At 44.2% G+C, this 19906-nt stretch overlaps 6 protein-coding genes across 6 annotated transcripts; all 6 read right to left on the minus strand.

Moving 5' to 3' along the window:
• Positions 1 to 1477: 1477 nt before the first annotated feature.
• O0I10_012772 (uncharacterized protein) lies at positions 1478 to 3616 on the minus strand (the record flags this gene model as incomplete). Its single annotated transcript, XM_058492660.1, has 2 exons — positions 1478 to 2855; positions 2916 to 3616. 2 exons carry the CDS (start codon positions 3614 to 3616, stop codon positions 1478 to 1480), a joined length of 2079 nt encoding a protein of 692 aa, XP_058336569.1.
• A 225-nt stretch (positions 3617 to 3841) lies between these two features.
• On the minus strand, positions 3842 to 6027 carry O0I10_012773 (uncharacterized protein; the record flags this gene model as incomplete). The annotated part of the gene is made up of 2 exons (XM_058492661.1): positions 3842 to 5264; positions 5327 to 6027. 2 exons carry the CDS (start codon positions 6025 to 6027, stop codon positions 3842 to 3844), a joined length of 2124 nt encoding a protein of 707 aa, XP_058336570.1.
• Positions 6028 to 7864: 1837 nt separating this feature from the next.
• On the minus strand, positions 7865 to 8346 carry O0I10_012774 (uncharacterized protein; the record flags this gene model as incomplete). Its single annotated transcript, XM_058492662.1, has 3 exons — positions 7865 to 8128; positions 8190 to 8224; positions 8280 to 8346. The coding sequence occupies 3 exons, from the start codon at positions 8344 to 8346 to the stop codon at positions 7865 to 7867; spliced, it is 366 nt and encodes a 121-aa protein (XP_058336571.1).
• A 1206-nt stretch (positions 8347 to 9552) lies between these two features.
• Positions 9553 to 11709, minus strand: O0I10_012775 (uncharacterized protein; the record flags this gene model as incomplete). Its single annotated transcript, XM_058492663.1, has 2 exons — positions 9553 to 10933; positions 11006 to 11709. The coding sequence occupies 2 exons, from the start codon at positions 11707 to 11709 to the stop codon at positions 9553 to 9555; spliced, it is 2085 nt and encodes a 694-aa protein (XP_058336572.1).
• A 297-nt stretch (positions 11710 to 12006) lies between these two features.
• On the minus strand, positions 12007 to 14149 carry O0I10_012776 (uncharacterized protein; the record flags this gene model as incomplete). Its single annotated transcript, XM_058492664.1, has 2 exons — positions 12007 to 13384; positions 13443 to 14149. 2 exons carry the CDS (start codon positions 14147 to 14149, stop codon positions 12007 to 12009), a joined length of 2085 nt encoding a protein of 694 aa, XP_058336573.1.
• A 1556-nt stretch (positions 14150 to 15705) lies between these two features.
• Positions 15706 to 18752, minus strand: O0I10_012777 (uncharacterized protein; the record flags this gene model as incomplete). Its single annotated transcript, XM_058492665.1, has 3 exons — positions 15706 to 15750; positions 16621 to 17986; positions 18046 to 18752. The coding sequence occupies 3 exons, from the start codon at positions 18750 to 18752 to the stop codon at positions 15706 to 15708; spliced, it is 2118 nt and encodes a 705-aa protein (XP_058336574.1).
• Between the last annotated feature and the right edge of the window lie 1154 nt (positions 18753 to 19906).

The raw sequence follows: 19906 nt of genomic DNA on the forward strand, positions 1-19906 counted from the left end.
CCACTTGATACAGGCTGGGACTTGAACCCAAAGAGATGATGATGATGCCCCAAGTTGCATTGCCTGACCAAAGAGACCTATTCAATTCGTTATTAGCACACACACAATAAACACCCTTTTCATTGTTTGTTTCATTGTACTTGCCTTTTCCATATACACAAAGACCCGTTGTTGTTGGTTACTGGAAACCGAAAACGGTGGTGTAGTAGTGTTGTTGAGCCGAAACAAAACGCCAAACCAGCCAACGTCTTGAAACCAAACTTGCCCTCTATACAAGCTAACACGTCAATGGAACCAGTTCGGCTGCAACATTGGACTCTGAATGTACCTGTTGACACCAAGCATAGAGCGGGAATAGCAACGAACAAGAGGAAGCAACAATATCGCCATGGCAACCACCAACCACCCACCACGCTCCATTCGTCAGCACTTGGACACGCCCACTCCCTGACAATGCAAGTTCAGAACTACATTAAAACCTCACAGCCAACAATAGCACTCTTCTATAACACATTACCTTGATCGAGATGTCGTGATTGGGATAAAAGCAGAGGAGTGAGAAAGAGAAGAGAAGCCCTGTGACCCTCAAGTCGTGGAGCTGCCGCCCCCAAGTTTAAATCCCCCTACTGCTATTACACTGAGGCCACTCAATTACCCTATACACCACCATCCACCCATCATGATCATCACCCTCACGATAGAAAATAAGCACACGTAAATAAAAGACATGATCCTCACGAAGGGTGTGTGCCATTTTACACTTTACATGATAATGATGATCCAACATCGGCCATTGCCTTACTAACAGGTCCCCAACCATCCGTCTATTTTACTCATCATCCATTCCGAAGCGCCCTTTTTCCTAGTATGCTCGACGTTGTCTTCAACCAAAAAGGTCCTTCACTTTCCATACATATACCAATCACGCTCCCACCAATAAAAAGATCACTTCTTGTACACTAATACTCAAGAGTGCACGATCAAACATGGCATGATTGATATTCCAGAAATGGTCAGCGCATCCAAAAGCATCTTGTAATGCCAAACCCCTCTCAGGCTGGACGTCGATTGTCATTCTCTGATGCTGTCAACTACAATAAATCATCCTGGACAACCTTCATGGCGAGACACCAATACCAATTTTACGCCTCACGCTTCATACAATTCCAAACAAGATACTATCGGATACAGTTATCATTTTTGGCTTATTCACCATACCATGGTCGACTTGAAAAAAGTGCCATACGTGCTATCATAGGTGGACCTTACTATAGGCATATCCTTTATGCACTATCCACCAATAGGATCGACCCATTAACTCAATCCCACTCGTAAAATTACAGAAGCACCTACACGCTTAATGCATCATTTGGTTTACACGTGAACCACAACCCGTAAAATGTTGTCAGAAGCATTATTAGGATACATAGCATCCACAACGAGCACAAATTATGCAGAAACACAAAACAGAGTTTTACTACCATGAGAGTCTTGGTATTTTACTTTCTAGCTTCGTTCTAATACAAGTATTGGTTCGATTCTTTGTGATGCGGTAGGGAGGGTAAATATGTAACTCTTGTAACTGTGGGCATTCCAATAGGTTCAATAAACTTGTTGGCGCATTGTGCATAAAGAGAGATAGCATGATCAAATGAAGCGACTTGATGTTCAGCTTGGAGAGCTGTGCAAAGACGATATCGGGTATTGGAGCGTCGCTGACTACTTCAAGGTGCTGTAATTGTGGACATCTCAACCTCAGTTTTTGAATGAAGCGTGAAGCCTTTTTACCATCTTCATCATCTTCACCTTGCACCGTAGACAAATCAAATCCCAAGGTCTTGAGTCGTGGCAGTGTTGTTAATGCGTCCAACGCATCATTGGATAGACGTGTGTACTGTGGAAGTATCAATGTGTGTAATTGCGTATCGATCCTGCTGTGGTATTGGATAAAGCGCTCCATGCCTCCCTCGTACATCAAAGTACACTTGTTCGGCAATTTGATGATAGCGGATTCAAGTGTGCAAATGCCAACCAAGTAATCAAATAGTTCGCCAGCATTGACAAAGACCAGGTCGTCATGATCGAAACCTCTGACAAGCTCAAAGCTCTTCAAATGAGGTGATTTCTGTACAACCATTCTGGCGATGCAAAGATGTTCCGGTACGTATATTTCTTGTTGTTTATAACTTGTCATCCGGGTAAATGTAAATGCATTGCTATCAGCAACAACAGAATGGCCATCCGATTCTTCATCGTTGTAAGGGAATGTTGTGCAAAAGGAGATGTCTTGCAATGTGTCGCTGTTTTGTTGCATGAATTCCACCACATGCTCTATCTCGCCTTGATGCAGATCCGACCAGCGAGTTTCATAGTCATGAATATAAAGCATCCGCACGCCAACCATAGTAGTAGGCGTATCATCATAGTTGCTTGTTGCGGGGAAACCAACACTCCCATGGCTCCCGATGACTTCGAGTTTTGGACAATTGTCTTGAATGATCCCCAAATCTTTTGCATACTGAAAAGGCGAAGTTACAAGTCTTTCCAATCCAGGGAGTCGTTTGGTGATATCATCCATATCAAGGTCTTGATACTTATTCAGCATAAACGACAATGATTTCAAATTGGGGCAGCTTGCGGGTGCAGTTGACATGTTCGCACTGATATAGGTAGTCTCCAAATCAACAAGGCTTGGGCAGTTGTTGAGAATATCGCCAAAGGGAATGAAGTAAGACTCGCCTGCAAAGATCCGCAAGCGGGTCAACGTCGCTGTATATCGAAAAGACGCAACGATGTCGAGGAAGTGACGACTGCCACAATAACCGTATTCATCATAGTTGTCACCAGCAGAGACCCTAAGAAACTAAGTCAGCGTTAAGGATAGAGAGGTATACTACGTATCATACCACACTTACTGGTTAATGTTCAAAGCCTTTAATAAAGGATACCTTGCATCTGATATGAAATCGCGTAAACAAGTAACTCGACTTTCAAGCGTAAGGGTTGTACAATAAGTGGCAATCAGACCCGGAAGACCATCAGCATCCAGATGGCTGTCATTGGTTGTGCTTAATACATGCAATTCTCGAACACAGGATAAGAGCTTCTCTCGCCATACACGTGACACATCAAGATATTCTCGGATTTCACTTGGTGCCATCCTCTCCGTAGACAAGATCCATGGTGCAATATTCATAATGATGTCCAAAGGGAGTTCATTGATGAAATCGATTCTCTTCCTATCACGTTGTTGAGCCATCGATCGTGCTTCCACAAGTTGTTGATGAGATGGATCCGATGATGAAACAGCGGCCAGCCCCTTATCATAGATATTAATCGCTGCTTTTTGTCGTCCTTGAAGTGAATACACGTGACCAGCACACAAGTATCCCATTGCCGAAGAAGGAACCAGTTGTCGTATCCTAGCAACATCTTTCAAGGCTGCCCCAAAGCTGCCACAAGTTGCCAAGGCTCTCGCACGGTTGTCAAGGTGTGTGAGTTGTTCTTGTACGCATTGTTGAAGAGAGCGTGTCGAATCGGCAATAACATTGGCGCATGTGCCTGACTTGATGACAGGGATCGGTTGCTCGGTGACATTGCTCCACAAGTTGACCATGGTATTGGTAAAAGACAAAGGACACTGGTATCATCACGGCACGACCCGGCGGACTTGAAGGATGTTGTAATCAATGCATTGATGTGTGGTTGCCAACTCCACTATGCAGTGGCCCAATGAGTGCATTTTGACTTTGAAACATCCTGTACAGTATACAAGATAGAAAAACAAATCAAACGAAGATAGCCGTATCCAACATCTCCAATGCATTAGACACAATAGTTTTTACATCCACTCCATCATCATCATCCATATCAAAAAGACCAAGTACCACGTCCACCATTTGTATTTATCAAAGGACACTTTCTCTATCTTAGTTTTTAACATGTTTCTAATCTCCTCAATGAGTGGTTCATCTTTACCAAGGGAATGACTAACAAACAACTTTTGTAAATTTGGGCATTGCAGCAGGCTCAATAAAATGGACGGCTTGGGAAGCTTCAAGATGGGTATGTATAAGTTAAGTGAGATGATGTTTAGCTTGGTTAGCTGTAAAAAGACGTCGTCAGGGACACCCTCATCGCTGCATATCTCCAAATGCTGCAACCGATCCAACTTGCCAATAAAATCAGAGCACTTTTCATGGTCACTCTCCTCTTCTTGATCTTCCTTCATCAAAGGCCAGCAGATACTCAAGTTCTCAAGTCGTGGCAACGTTATCAGGACATCCAATGCATCCTTGGAAAGTCGTGTGTGATTGGGAAGGGTTAATGTGTGCAAGGGAGAATCAAAGGTGCCAAGGTATCGAATAAATCGCTCAGCGCCTCCCGTATCCGTGGTAGGATCTCCATGCAAATCAACGATGACCGACTCAAGTTCGCAATGGCCAATCAGATCATCAAATAATGCACTTGTGTCGACCGCATTTGGAGCGCACCGCCTATTTCTCAGTAGTTTGATATCCTTTAAATGGGGGGATCTTCGTGCAATCCATCTTGTTAAAAGCATGTCACCATAGTCGTGTATATAATTGACAAACGTTGTCACGGACTTGAAGAGAACACCGTCATCAGCTTGAATTGCATGGTTAAGAGTGGGTACACTGCTGGCACTCCCACCCACCAGTTCAACGTAAAAGTAGACATGTTGCAAAGTGTGGCTGTTGCGTCTTATAAAATCCATGATGTCCTCGAGATCCACATCGAAATAATTCATCTCATGACAATTAACATAGAATGTATGCACACCGATACAATCCTGCTGATCGCCATGATTTTTGCTCCTCGTGGCTGTGGTAGTGGTGGGTGGTACATAGAAATAGGAAGCCTCATGATCATTGTATGCAACAATTTTGAGATTTGGACAATTGTCTTGGAGGGTATTCAAGTCTTTGGTGTCGTAAAAAGCATGCGCTGCCAATACTTCCAATCCAGGTAATCGCTTGGTAATATCTTGGATATCCGATTCGTCATCGTACTTCCAAAGCAGCAGCCTCTTGAGATTGGGATGGCATTCGGGTGCGTCCTCCATATCGGTATCCACATCATACGTCTCCAAATGCACTAGGTTCGGGCAGCTGCTGAGAATTTCACCAAGCCAGACGCCGTATGCGGATGTCGTGATTTCCAAGTGTGTCAAGGTTGATCCCAACGATGCAACAACATCAACTGCTCTTGCAACCATGTTATCATCATCACCATTTCTTAGACTATATAATCACAATGAGCACCTGTTCTCTGAAAGGATCATGAATGGAGATTATACACTTACAATACTGCGATTAAAGTATGTAATGAAGGAAATCGTGTCCTTGACACCAGTCGATGGAAGCCGGTAGCACCTTGCTCGAGCGTAAGAGTAGTACAGTGGGGCGCAATGTGCTCAAGTAAATCATCATCATCGGCAAGATCATCATCGGTCACGATATCAAGACGCAAATCTCGTATACACATCAATAATCTTTCTCGCCATACACGTGACACGTCAAGATATTGCCGTATTTCATTCGGTGCTATCAACTCCTTAGACAAGATCCTTGGTGCAATATTCTCAATAATGTCAATAGGGAGCTCCTTGACGAAATCGATTCTTGTGCTATGTTGCTCTTGAGCCATTGATTGTGCTTCAACTAGTTGTTGATGAGAGGGATCAGATAATGAAACAACAGCCAGCCCTTGATCATAAATGGCAATCGCCGCCTTTTGATGTCCTTGGAGTGAATACACGTGACCAGCACACAAGTACCCCATTGCCGAAGAAGGAGCTAGTTGTCGTATCCTAGCAACATCTCTTAAAGCTGCTTCAAAGTTGCCACTGGTTGCCAAGGCTCTTGCACGGTTGTCAAGGTGTGTGAGTTGTTCTTGTACGCATTGTTGGAGACGGCGTGTCGAATCGGCAACGACATTGAGGCATGTGCCTGACTTGATGGCAACGATCGGTTGCTCGGTGAAATCGCTCCATACGTTGACCATGGTTGATAAAAGACAAAGGACGATAGGTCGAACCAAGCCCATCGGCGTTGTTATATAGGATGATGATCACCAGCTTCCCATGACAACGGCTTGTACGACTATGCCACCACAACCCGATCATCATTTTCAGACATAGACAATGAATCGTCCACATTAGGGTTTTATTATGCTGTTGACTTAATAAAGCATGTCTTAATACATCCACGTCACTATGGGTCATCTTGCAAGAAGCAGTAGCTGGTTTGTCATATGTGCAGCGCAGCACAAACCTACCATGCTAAGCCGACGCGTCTTGGGGCTAGTAATGCGCCGCTATTGATTAATGAACGTAACAGGGAATCCATCAACAACCATAGTAAACCATATCCAACCACTGCCAGCTTGGTATTTTTCCATATCCGCAATCTTTTACTTGCCGGCCCACTGTCATCCTTTTCCCTTCCAATCTCTCTCGTTACGTTACTTGATGTAGATCCACATAGTTTATTCATGAATGGCTATTCTTTATACTACCTGATATCGCCCAAATAGGGATGGTGTTGGACTTGGTCATATAATCTTGTAGTTTTGATCGCTTCATACACGTTGGGGTAAGCACATTCGAATGATTGATACTTGTTTACATTGGTCTCGTGTTGATCTGCCATGGCCCAAGTCCTCAGTAGCCTGATATCAAACCCCCATTCCCGCCATAGTAGACTGTGGCCCTAGTACGGCTTTGCAAGTGCATCTTCAGTGTTCGCTACATGAAAAGGAATGTAAGTCATTTTATGTATGGTGTTGTAAAACCAATCAAAGTATCGAGAAAGCAATAGTGGTTTTTATTTCGTGATCTTTTTTATATAATAAAATCGGCTCTGTAGTAAAAAGTTGGCTACCCAACTCCCAGTACACCGATGCAGGTCCATGCCATTTGCGAGAGCATAGGCCTCAAACTTCAAAACAGACCTAATTCGTAATAGAGCAAGGTTCTTGTGCTCCCACCCCAATTTCATCGCATCAACGCCGACTTCACGTGCTTGCTCAAAGAAGTCTTGTAGTATAGCATCACGTTGTTCTGCCAACTTGTCATATAGATTCAAGTCGAAGTCAAGGAAAGCAAGTACGTGTCCCTTAGTAACCCGTCCTTTTGGCCCTTCGATGTCGCGCCCGGATGACAGCTTGTGTAGAAGTATACTCAAAGCGTCGATGCTTTCTTCATAATCCTGGAGGTCAAATTCTCCACTTTCCTCATGATCATGGGGATAAAATGCGCTACTTGAAGCATTGCTGATGATGATAACAATGACAATGAAACGCTAATAAAGATCATCACAAGTATTGGTACATAGTTGTTCACAAAGAGGATCATCCGCCATAATACTCACACATCAGCTTGGGTTTTCAACGTATTGGTGACCGAAGGGTGATGTGAAGGAAGAAAGAGGTGCGTGACGGGTGAGCAGCATTCATCTTGTTTGTGCATGATGGGCGTATGAATTTTGTGCTCGCAAAACGGAAAGGATGATCAAGGCACGTTGGGAAATGGTGATGGACTGATGGATCGGCGTATAAGTTGATGGTATTTGATCACGCAATTGGAGCATCATGAAGGCGAATGCGCTGCAAGATAAGGCTGATTGCCGATAGTGTTGTTGTTCGAACAAAGAAAATGTCCAAAATGCCCATAGCAGTCGATAAAGATCCAGGGGTGCGTGATGAGTGACTGATCCAGTCCCATACTGTAGTCATGATCCTGCTCATCCTTCGTATTATCACCACCACCATGCCAGTCGCTATACTCTGCATAATGAACACCGCATACGAGTACATTTGGCGCTGTTGACTTGAGTAAACTTCAGGCCTTTTGAGTGTCAAATCCAGTATAATGATGACCGATGGCTGATGGGCTGTCTCCGTGGCAATGGTGATAGTCAAATAACCGAATCTTCAATACAAAGGATACGCGTGCTCCATTTTTGGTGATGCTCCATATGATATCACGGCAGCTGCTGATTCGTTCCATCCCATCCTCGTCAAGGTGTTGCTCTTTGTCATTGATGTAAGCATAATGAAACCAAGCCAAGGAATGTTCCATGGTACATACTTGCTCTTGCAAGACCTATAATAGCATCATCAATACCCTGCTACGGTTGACTCTATCACCAGCGACTAATGCTTACCGTTGTGCCCATGGATCCTGCCAACGAGTCATATCCTACACAACACTATGAGAATCACCTACCAATAATACAATAGGATATGGGATATACCTTCAAGAGCCATCTGAACTTGAGCTTCGACTTTTGGCTTGCGCCACGCATCTAGCGACCCATGCATGGATACACAGTGAGTTCCTTGATATAGATCAAGTCCTCATGGTCGTGGAGTACTTGGTTGGTGCAAACGTAGCAATGGCTATTACACAACAATCGGCATGAGCTTGACAGGATAAACGGGTCTTGAAGAGTGAACGTACGAAGTGGATTGTCAACAAGAATAGAAGAACGTCGACTTCAAGACGCGGTGGCATGTAAAGGTTGCAATTGCTGGTGGTTGGAAGCAAAGAAGTGCGGATGTTGGACGCGTCATTGTGAAGAAGGAGAAGTGACGAGGTGGGTCCGGTATTCGAGCGTTCCTATTTTTCCATGACAACCCCGCTTATGCTGCTCCCATGCTTGGTTGGTGCCACACAAGGTACATTCTGATTGCTGTCTCATTTAGGTTAGTTGGCTTACAAAATTGACATCCGAGATCTTTGTCTTCTTGCTTACATGCATCAAGGAGAATAGCAGGCTGATTATTGAATGCTAATAACAAGGTAATAATCCCATCTTTTGCTTATATATGTAGGCATGTCTCTTTAGAACATCGTCTCGTAAATGAAATAAAAAAGATATCTACGATAAGCAATATGGGAAGGAGATGAAAGGTAGTAGGATGATGCTACAAAGAAGGATGATAAGAAAAGACACGTGATCCGACCAGCCGTTTACAGCTTCTGATATTTTACGGGTTGGGGGAGGGAGGGACCTGCTTACGTTATCTGAGCTCGGATCCTCCCCCAAGTAAAATTTCAGAAGCGCTATCGTGTAACGCAGGGGCTCAAGCTTGCATCAGTTGGTCACACAACATCCCCCACCCGTAAAATTTCAGAAGCGGCAGCATGTAACCCACAGGGCTTAAGCTTGCATCCTTTAGACTAGTTACACAAGACCGCAACCCGTAAAAACGTTGTCAGAAGCATCCCATAGATCCCCCATCTTCGACACTTTAGAAGGGCACGCATGTGTGGTGGACATGATCACATGAATAAAGACAAAGAAAAGGGATAATGAAGAATACGCTGAGACTATGAACTACCGATTTATTATGTGAATAGGTGTCCTTTTATACTTGAGATGAGGAATGATAGGTGTAGGAATGTATAATAAATCTAACGGGATGAGTCTTGGAATGGTAACCATGCATATCGGATACCACAGTATGCACATAACATTTATTATAGTGTACATAGATCATGGGGAAACATAAATCAGAATTTCACTACCAGCATAGTTTTGGTATTTGGCTTTCTAGCATTCTTCTAATAAAAGCATTGGTTTGATTCTTTGTGTTGCAGGGAGGAGAAATATAGAGCTCCTGTAACTGTGGGCATTCCAGTAGGTGCAATAAACTTGTTGCCGCCTTCTTCTTGCCCATAATGGGAGATAGCATCGTCAATTGAAGCGACGTAATGTTCAACTTGGACAGCTGTACAAAGACGACATCGGGAATTGGACCCTCGCTGAGTAGCTCGAGGTGTTGTAATTGTGGACATCCTGACCCCAGTTTTTGAATGAAGCTTGAAACCTTTTCGTCATCCTTAGCATCTTCATCTTGCACCAAAGACAAATCAAGTCCCAATGTCTTGAGCTGTGGCAATGCTGTCAATGTGTCCAACGCATCATTGGATAGGCGCATGTTCTGTGGAAGTATCAGCGTGTGTAATTGCGAATCAATCGTGCTGTGGTACTGGATAAAGCGCTCGACACTTTCCTTGTCCAACATAGGATCATTACTCGCCAATTTGATGATAGCGGATTTAAGTGTGGAAAGACCAATCAAGTCATCAAATAGTTCGCCGACATTGACATAGATCTTGTCATCATCATCAAAACCTCCTCTGACAAGTTCAAAGTGCTTCAAATGAGGTGATTTCTGTACAACCATTTTGGCGATGCGTAGATGTTGCGGTACGTATATTTTTTGCTGCTTGTAACTTGTCATCTGGGGGAATGTGACAGCATGGCTATTAGCAACAATAGGTGGTTCATCACTGTAAGGGAATGATGTGTAAAAAGAGACGTCTTGCAATGTGTGGCTGTTTTGTTGCATGAATTCCATCACGTAGTCCATCTCGCCTTCGTACGGATCCAGCCAGTGAGTAACATAGTCATGAAGATATAACATCCGCACACCATCCATAGTAGTTGTAGGCGTATCGTCATCATTGGTTGTTGCGAGGAAACCACCATCTCCATGGCTACCGATGATTTTGAGTTTTGGGCAGTTCCTTTGGATAGTACTCAAAGCTCCCGCATAATAAAAAGGCGAAATCACAAGTTTTTCCAATTCAGGGAATCGTTTGGTGATATCATCCATGTCAAACTCTTGTTCTTCATTCAACATAAACGACACCGATTTCATATTGGGGCAGCTCGTGGGTGCAGTAGACATGTCCGAATCGATACAGGTAGCTTCCAAGTCAACAAGGCTTGGGCAGTTGCTGAGAATATCGGCAAAGGGGATGTAGCAAGACTCATCTGCAAAGATCCTCAAGTGGGTCAATGTTGCTGTAGATCGAAAAGACGCAATGATGTCCCGGAGATAGCCACTGCCATATTCATCTTCTTCATCATAATCGCCACCAGCAGAGTCCCATGCCCTAAGAAAATGAATAAATTAGCTTTCGGGGATAGAGAGGTATGTATACTACTACGTATCATATCACACTTACTGGACTATGTGCAAGGACCGTAACAGAGGAAACTGTGTATCCGATATGAATTGACGTAAACAGGTAACTTTACTTTCAAGCGTAAGGGTTGTACAATAAGGTGCAATCAGACCAAGCAATTCCTTATCATCCAGATGGCTGTCATCGATTGTGCTCAATACATGCAATTCTCCAACACAGGCTAGTAGCTTCTCTCGCCATACACGTGACACCTCAAGATAATCTCGGATTTCACTTGGTGGTACTGATCCATCACACAACATGATTCTTGGTACGATATTCATAGTAATATCCAAAGGGAGCTTGTTGATGAAATCGATTCTTGTGCTATCACGTTGTTGAGCCATGGATCGTGCTTCCACAAGTCGTTGATGAGATGGATCAGATGATGGAACAGCAGCCAGCCCCTCATCATAAATATCGATCGCCGCCTCTTGTCGCCCTTGAAGTGAATACACGTGACCAGCACACAAGTATCCAGCAGCGGAAGAAGGAACCAGTTGTCGTATCCTAGTTGCATCTTTCAAGGCTGCTTCAAAGTTGCCGCAAGTTGCCAAGGCTTTTGCACGAGTGTCGAGGTGAGTGAGTTGTTCTTGTAAGCATTGTTGAAGACGGCGTGTCGAATCGGCAATAACATTGGGGCATGTGCCTGACTTGATGACAGGGATCGGTTGCTCGGTGACATCGCTCCACACATCGGCCATGGTATTGGTAAAAGACGAAGACGCTGGGATTGTCAACGACACGACCTGGCGGACTATAATCCAAGCATGACTGATGGCAGCTGTCAACTCCACTAGTGGGAAATTGATAAACCCAATGCGTGCATTTAACTTTGAAACACGCTGTACAGTATCAAGATCATCAAAACAACTCAAACGAAGCAAGCCATACCCAACATCTCCAATGCATTAGGCATCATAGCAGCTTTTCTACCCACACCATCACCTACCATCATCTACCATCATCATGTATAAATCCAAGTACGCCCACCCTCTATATTAACTAAAATTTACTGTCTCTATCTTGCTTCCTAACATGTTTCTAATCTCGTCAATCTGTGGGTCATCTTCATAGGAAGAAACACTAACGTCATCTTCATGGGAAGAATCACTAACATCCAGCTCTTCTAATTTTGGGCATTGCAGTAGGCTTAATAAAGCGAGCTGTTTGGAGGACTTAAAGATGGGCATGTGTAACTTGAGTGAGGTGACGTTTAGCTTGGATAGCTGTAAAAAGACGTCGTCAGGGATAACCTCATCGCTCCATATTTCTAAATGCTGCAATCGCTTCAATTTGCCAATAAGATGGGAACAATTTTCATCCTCTTGATCCTCTTCCTTCATCAAAGGCCAGCTGATGTTCAATTTCTCAAGTTGTGGCAACCTTGTCAATACCTCCAATGCATCCTTGGAAAGTCGTGTGTGCTTGGGAAGGGTTAATGTGTGTAATGGGGAATCAAAGGTGCCATGGTATTGAATAAATCGTTCAACGCCTCCCATATCCATGGCAGGATCCGCTTTCAAGTCAAAGACCACAGACTCAAGTTCGCAACGGCCAATCAGATCATCAAATAATGCACTTGTGTCAGCCGGACCCGCAGAGTAAGCCGCGTACCTCATTAATTCGAGTTCCTTTAAATGAGGAGATTCCCGTACGATCCATCTTGTTAAAAGAATATCATCATAGTCGCATATACAGTTGGTAAAAGTTGTCATTGACTTGAAGTAGGGAGCACCACCACCACCATCAGCAGCCTGGATTGCATGGTTAAGGATGGATGCGTTTTTGCCACCTCGACCACCCAGTGGATAGTAAAAGTAGACATGTTGCAAAGTGTGGTTGTTACGCCTCATGAAATCCATCACCTCCCTGATATTCGAATAGAAAGTTGTTGTATCAAAGCGATCAATATAGAGTGTATGTACACCACCCACACGATCATCATCATGCTTGCTCGTCGTCCTTGTGATGGTGGAGGGCAAATAGAAATAAGAGGTCTCGTGATCATTAATGCCAAGGACTTTGACATAGGGGCAATTGTCTTGGATGGTCTTCAAATCTTTGGTGTATTCAATAGGGTTAGCGGCAAACACTTCCAATCCAGGTAATCGCTTGGTAATGTCATCGATATCCACTGCTTCAATATTCCAATCCCAGGACAGCAATATTTTGAGATTCGGATGGCATTCAGGTCCATTCGCCAAATCCGCATCCATCTTGCGCGCCTCCAAATACACTAGGTTCGGACAGCTGCTGAGGATATCGCCAAGGCAAATCCCATATTCCCATGCATTGATTGTCAGATATCTCAAGGTTGATCCCACAGACGCGAGTGCATTCGTGCATATTTCAGGCGTTGTTTCATTACTCAAAGGTCTACATACATAGATACAATCAATGGCTGCTTTTTGATAGGATGAACGATATTACTTACTCTTCTGCATCATTTAAAGCCTTTAACGAAGGAAATAGTGTTTTTGGCATGAGTCGAGGGAACCCGTCTGTCGTATCTTGGAGCGTAAGAGCAGTACAAATGGGTGCAATCTGCTCAAGTAAATCATCGTCATCGGCAAGATCATCATCGGGAGTGCTTTCAATGTGCAGTTCTCGTATGGACATCAATAGTCTTTCTCGCCATACACGTGATACGTCAAGATACTCTCGTATTTCACTCGGTGGTATCTGTTCCTGCGGACACAAGATCCATGGTGCAATGTTCTCAATGATGTCGATAGGGAGCTCCTTGATGAAATCAATTCTTGTGCTATCACGCTCTTGAGCCATTGATCGTGCTTCGACAAGTCGTTGACGAGAGGGATCGGTTGATGGAACAGCATCCAGTCCTTGCTCGTAAATACCAATCGCCGCCTTTTGTCGTCCTTGAAGTGCATACACGTGACCCACACACAAATAACCCAATGGCGAAGAACGAACCACGCGTGTCATTGTATAAGCATCTTTCAAGGCTTCTTCAAAGTGACCACAAGTCGCCAAAGTTCTTGCACGGGCTTCAAGGTGTTCCAGCTGATCTTGGGCGCATTGGCAAAGACGGTCTGTCGAATCAGCAACAGCTTTGGGGCATGTGCCTGACTTGATGGTAAGAATGGGGTTCGCGGTGAAATCGTCCCAGGAATCAGCCATGATAAAAAGTAAAAAGACAACGGTTGCTAGGTTGGACCAAGCCCATAAGCGTTGTTATGTATGCATGGCGACCACCAGCCTCACATGTCAACGGCTTGTACGACTATGCCACCACACACACACAATCACCATTTTCAGCCATAGACAATGAATTACCCAAATTAGGATTACTTTTATTATGCTATTGACTGCTATAGTAATAAAGAATATCATCGAATCATCTATTACATTCATGTCACTATGGGTCATCTTGCAAGAAGCGGCAGCGGGATTGCCATATGTGTAGCGCAGCACAAACTTAATATGCTAAGCCGACGCATCTTGGGGCCAGTAATGCGGACGACGTGGTTTCCTCCGATGCTGATATAGAGTTGATCCATCAACCATGCTGCGAGCCATCTCCAACCACTGCCAGCTTGATTTTTCCCATTCCAGAATCTTCCAAATGCCACATCATCCTTTTCCATTCCGATATCCCTCGTTAGGTTACATAGTGTAGATCCACGTAGTTTATTCGCGATATTGCTATTCTTCAAGTGACGTGATGCCGTTGAAATAGAAATAATGTTGTATTTGGTGATGGATTCCTGTGGTTTGATCTCGTCATACACGTTGGCGTAGTCGTATTCGTATGGTTGATGTATATTCACAGTGGCGTCGTGTTGGTCCGCCATGGCCCAAGTCCTTTCATAGTAGCCTTAGATCAACCCATTCCCGCTAATAGTAGATTGTGCCCCCTGATCCCAACTTTGCAAATGCGTCCTTGGAGATAATAGCTACATTAAAAGGAATGTAAGCAGGTGGTTCCTCAGGCAAAATGAGAGCATGCTTTGATATTACCTGATTAAAGGTTCCAATCTCACAATGACAACTATGTAACACTAAAGATCATCACAAGTATTAATACATTGCTGTTCACGAGGAGGATCATCCGCCATAATACTCACACCAGCTTGGGGTTTCAAAGTGTCGGTGACCGAAAGGTGATGTGTTTGAAGTAAAATGATCGGCGACAGCATTCATCTTGTTCGTATGTGCATGGTTGGCGTATGCATTTTTGTAATGGACTGATATGGGCATAAGTTGATGATATGGATCAGGCAATTGGAACACCATGAGAGTGAATGCGCTGCAAGCGAGGGCTGATTGTTGATGGTGTTGTTGTTGGAACGAAGAAAATTTCCAAAAAGGCTCGTAGCAGTTGATGAAAGATCCAGTCCCATAATCACGATCCTGCTCCTCTGCGTAATGAACATCGCATCCGAGTACATACGTTTTGGGGCAGTGGCCTTGGGTAAACTTCAGGTCTTTTGAGTGTCAAACGCAGTATGCTGATAACCGATGCTGATGGGGGTGTCGTTGAGATGAATAATGGCCAACGTTCTCAGAACATGGTGATAGTCAAATAACCGAATCTTCAATACAAAGGATACGTTTGCTCCATTTTTGGTGATGTTCCATATGATATCACGGCAGCTGCTGATTCGTTCCATGTTTGCATCCATCCCATCCTCGTTAATGTGTTGCTCTTTGTCATTGATGTAAGCATAATGAAACTAAGACAAGGAATGTTCCATGGTACATACTTGTTCTTGCAAGACCTACAATAGCATCATCAATACCCTGCTTCGATTGACTCTATCCCCATACACCAATGCTTACCCTTGTGTCCATGCTTCCTGCCATTGAATTACCACCTACACAGCACTATGAGAATCACATACCAATAATACAATGAGAGATGGGATATACCTTCAAGAGCCAGGGCTTCGACTGTTCAGCTTGCGCCACGCATCGAGAGAGCTTATAACGCTTTTTACATGGGTATAGAATGAGCGTGATACAGAGTATGTCCTTATGGTGGTGGAGTACCTGATGGGTGCAAACGCGGTAATGTCTGCTACATAGCGATCGGTATGAGCTTGACGGCATAAACGTGTCTTAAAGAGTGTATCTACCTGGTGGATTGTCAACAGGAATACAAGAGGAACGTCGATTTCAAGATGTGGTCCATGTAAAGGTTGGCATTGCTGGTGGCTGGAAACAAGCAAGAGTGCGGATCTTGGACGCGTCCTTTGTGAACAAGAAGAGACACAGTGGGTTCCGTATATCAGCGTTCCTATTTTTCTATGACAACCCCGCTTATGCCGCTCCCGTGCTTGGTGCCACACAAGGTACTTCATGTTTCATCATGGCCTCCTTTGGCTTTTGTTGACTTGCTTGTGTGCGAGATCTGCACAGCTGATCCCCCCGTAAAATTTCAAAAGCGCCTGCATGTACACCCTTTGGGTTTAAGCTTGCATCGTTTAGTGACATAGAACCCCAACCCATAAAACGTTGCCAGAAGCCATATCACAGACACGCGCTCCCGCCGGTTGAGCTTTAAAGCTTCGTGCATGTAACATCCACAGTGACCCAAATTATGCAAAAACAGAAATTTATTACCACCATTCTCTGTGTATTTGCCTTACTAGTGCTCCGATAATATACTCATTGTTAGAATCCTTTGTTGTTTGCCAACTAGGCTCAAGTCGTAGATCTTGTAACTGTGGGCAGTCTAGTAGAGCCAACATACTTGCTGGCAGCGTGCTGTGGGTTGAGAGATATAGCATGGTCAAATGAAGCGACTTGATCTTTAGCTTGGACAGCTCTACAAAGACGATGTCAGGTATTGGATCCTTGCTGCGTAGCTCTAGGCGTTGTAATTGCGGACATCCTGACCCCAGCTTTTGAATGAAGCGTGAAATATTTGCACCATCAGCATCTTCACCTTGCACCAAAGGCAAACTAAATCCCAAGGTTTTGAGCTGTGGCAGTGCTGTCAATGTGTCCAGCGCATCATTGGATAGGCGTGCGTTATATGGAAGTATCAACGTGTGTAGTTGCGAATCAATCCTGCTGTGATGTTGAATAAAGCGCTCAATGCCTCCCATATCCATCAAAGGATCATTACTCTCCAATTTGACAATAACCGATTCAAGTTCGCAATGACTGGCGAGATCATCAAATAGTGCACCCACATCATTGGCAAGAAAACGGTAACGCGAGGATAAATCGAATGTCTTCAAATGAGGTGATTTCTGTGCAACCATTCTGGCCATGCGTAGATGCTCCTGTAATTGTATTTGTTGCGTATAACTTGTCACCCGGTTGAGTGTGCCAGCATTTCTATTAGCAGTGACAGCAGCGTGACGAGGTTGTTCATTGAAAGGAAGCCACGTGGAAAAGTGTACGTCTTGCAACGTGTGCCTGTTTCGTTGCATGAATTCCATCACGTGTTCCCAATTGCCGAGATCCTGATCCCTAGAGTAATCCTCATCAAGACCCTTCACGTAAAATGTACGCACACCGAGCGTAGTGGGGTCATCCAGTGGCAGTTTGTGATCGCATTTGGGGAAACCAAGACCATCGTGGCTACCAATGACGCTGAGTTTTGGGCAGTTGTTTTGGATAATCCTCAAATCTTTTGCATAATAAAAAGGCGAAGCCATGAGCCTTTCCAATCCAGGCAGTCTCTTGGTGATATCATCCATGCCATAGTCACGATCCTCCCTGACGCCGAACATAAACGATAACGATTTCAGATTGGGGCAGCATGTGGGTGCAGTAGACATACTCATATCAATCCAACTGGTTTGCAAATCAACAAGGTTTGGGCAGGTGCTGAGAATTTTGCCAAGGGGAATGTCGCATTCTTTCCCAACCAATAGTGTCAAGTGGGTCAATGTTCTACTTGCTCGAAAAGATACAATGGAGTCCACGACGATACGCCGAGCATAATCTTGATCCTCATCATCCTCAACTGCTGTAAAGCCACACATATCAGGGAATCCTATACTAAGGGAATGAATCAATTTCCAGGGATAGAAGGTATACATACACCGTATCACACTTACTGGCTTACACTCAAGGCCCGTAACGATGGAAACCGTAGTCTACTTTCCATGAGCTCGCGTAACCAAAAAGCATTAGTGTCAAGCTTAAGGGAGGTACAAGAGGGTCCAACGAGACGAAAAAAGAAACAATCCTCCAGAAAGCTGTCATCATCGACGATGGCGTCTATATGCAAATCTCGAACACCGCGTGATAACCTCCTCCGCCAAAGTCGTGAGACACAAAGATATTCTCGAATGCAACTCTCTGGTATATCATCTCCAGACATGAACCTTGATGCAACATTCGTAATGATCTCCAAAGGGAGCTTTTTGATGAAATCGATTCTTTTGCTATCACGTTCTTGCGCTATCGATCGTGCTTGAATCAACAATTGGCGAAAAGGATCCGATAATGGAGCAGCAGCCAACCCCTGATCATAAATAGCAATCGCCACCTTTTGCCGTCCTTGAAGTGAATACACGTGACCAGCACATAAATAGCCACCAGCCGAAGAAGGAAAAAGTTGTTGTATCCTAGCAGCATCTTTCAAGGCCGCTTCAAAGTTGCCACTGATAGCCAAAGCTCTTGCTCGGTTGTCAAGGTGTGTGAGTTGTTGTTGCATGCAATGTTGAAGACAGCGTGTCGATTCGGCAATAACATTGGCCCATGTGCCTGAATGGATGGCAAGGATCGGTTGCTGAGTGAAATCGCTCCATAGATCGGCCATGTTGTTGGTAAAAGTTAAAGACGCTGAGTTGAATTAATGGTCAACCATACTACTCTTGGGCGGACTGGAAGGATGCTGTGATCGATCATTCGGAAATCAATAAACCCAATGAGTGGTCTGAATGAGTCAACAGTGGCGGATGGGAGAAAGAGACAAGATGGGAGTGCAAGAACTGGAAATTAAATTGATTTCTCTGATGCCTTATATGATACTTGCATGACTAAACGTTGTTCTGTCAAATCTACTCGGATCAAAAAACACGAATGATGGAAATGATGGGCTGGAGCAGGAGAATAGTCCGTATACAATGGTGTGAGAAACAATGGTGAAGGGGATGAAGGATCAACTATCAATGTATGATTATACATTAAATAGAGTGCATTGATTCTTCCATGAGCTGGGTTACACAAGAAGCGGTTATGCGTCCTTGGCTGTTGATTCTATCAGGGTCTAGCTACTTGACAATGAACAAAGAGCACTTCTCATATAGCATCACGCTTACAAACATAAAGGTGCCTGTATCTCGAAACTTTACAATGAAACGTGGGGTTTTTATTAGAGCAATGTGCTCGGCTTGGCCAACAGCACCTTGTGTGAAAGTTTCGCGTTCAATGTCGCAAACAGCCCAAAAAATATTTTTTGGTCGTCGTCGTCGAAGAGGTCGACCCCCCAGATCCAGTTTGGCTGGTGGCGACATTGCGAAATCTGGGATTGGCAAGCTTGATCGTGAAACTTGCACCCAAGGTGCAGTTGGTCAAGCCAAGCCCATTGCTCTAATAAAAACCCCACGTTTCATTGTAAAGTTTGGAGATACAGGCACCTTTATGTTTGTAAGCGTGATGCTATATGAGAAGTGGTCTTTGTTCATTGCCAAGTAGCCAGACCTTGGAGAGCCAAAGATGCAGAAGGACCTCTTTGTGTAACTCAGCCAAAAAGTCAGGACTTCAGGGACAATGCATGAAAGGTACGCAACCCTCACTTTTATGTCATACATTGGCAGCTAATAGCCACTTTTGTGCATTCCCAACTTTTGTGCATTCTATTGTAGGTGGACAATTCTCCTGCTCTAGACATTCATTTCCATGATTAAAGTAGGTTGATCCGAGTTGATTTGGTTGAGTTACGCTCACACAAGATTACATCGGTTGAGCTAC

The sequence above is a fragment of the Lichtheimia ornata genome (assembly GCF_029851405.1).
Source record: "Lichtheimia ornata isolate CBS 291.66 chromosome Unknown scaffold00156, whole genome shotgun sequence".
In the NCBI taxonomy this organism is placed as follows: domain Eukaryota; kingdom Fungi; phylum Mucoromycota; class Mucoromycetes; order Mucorales; family Lichtheimiaceae; genus Lichtheimia; species Lichtheimia ornata.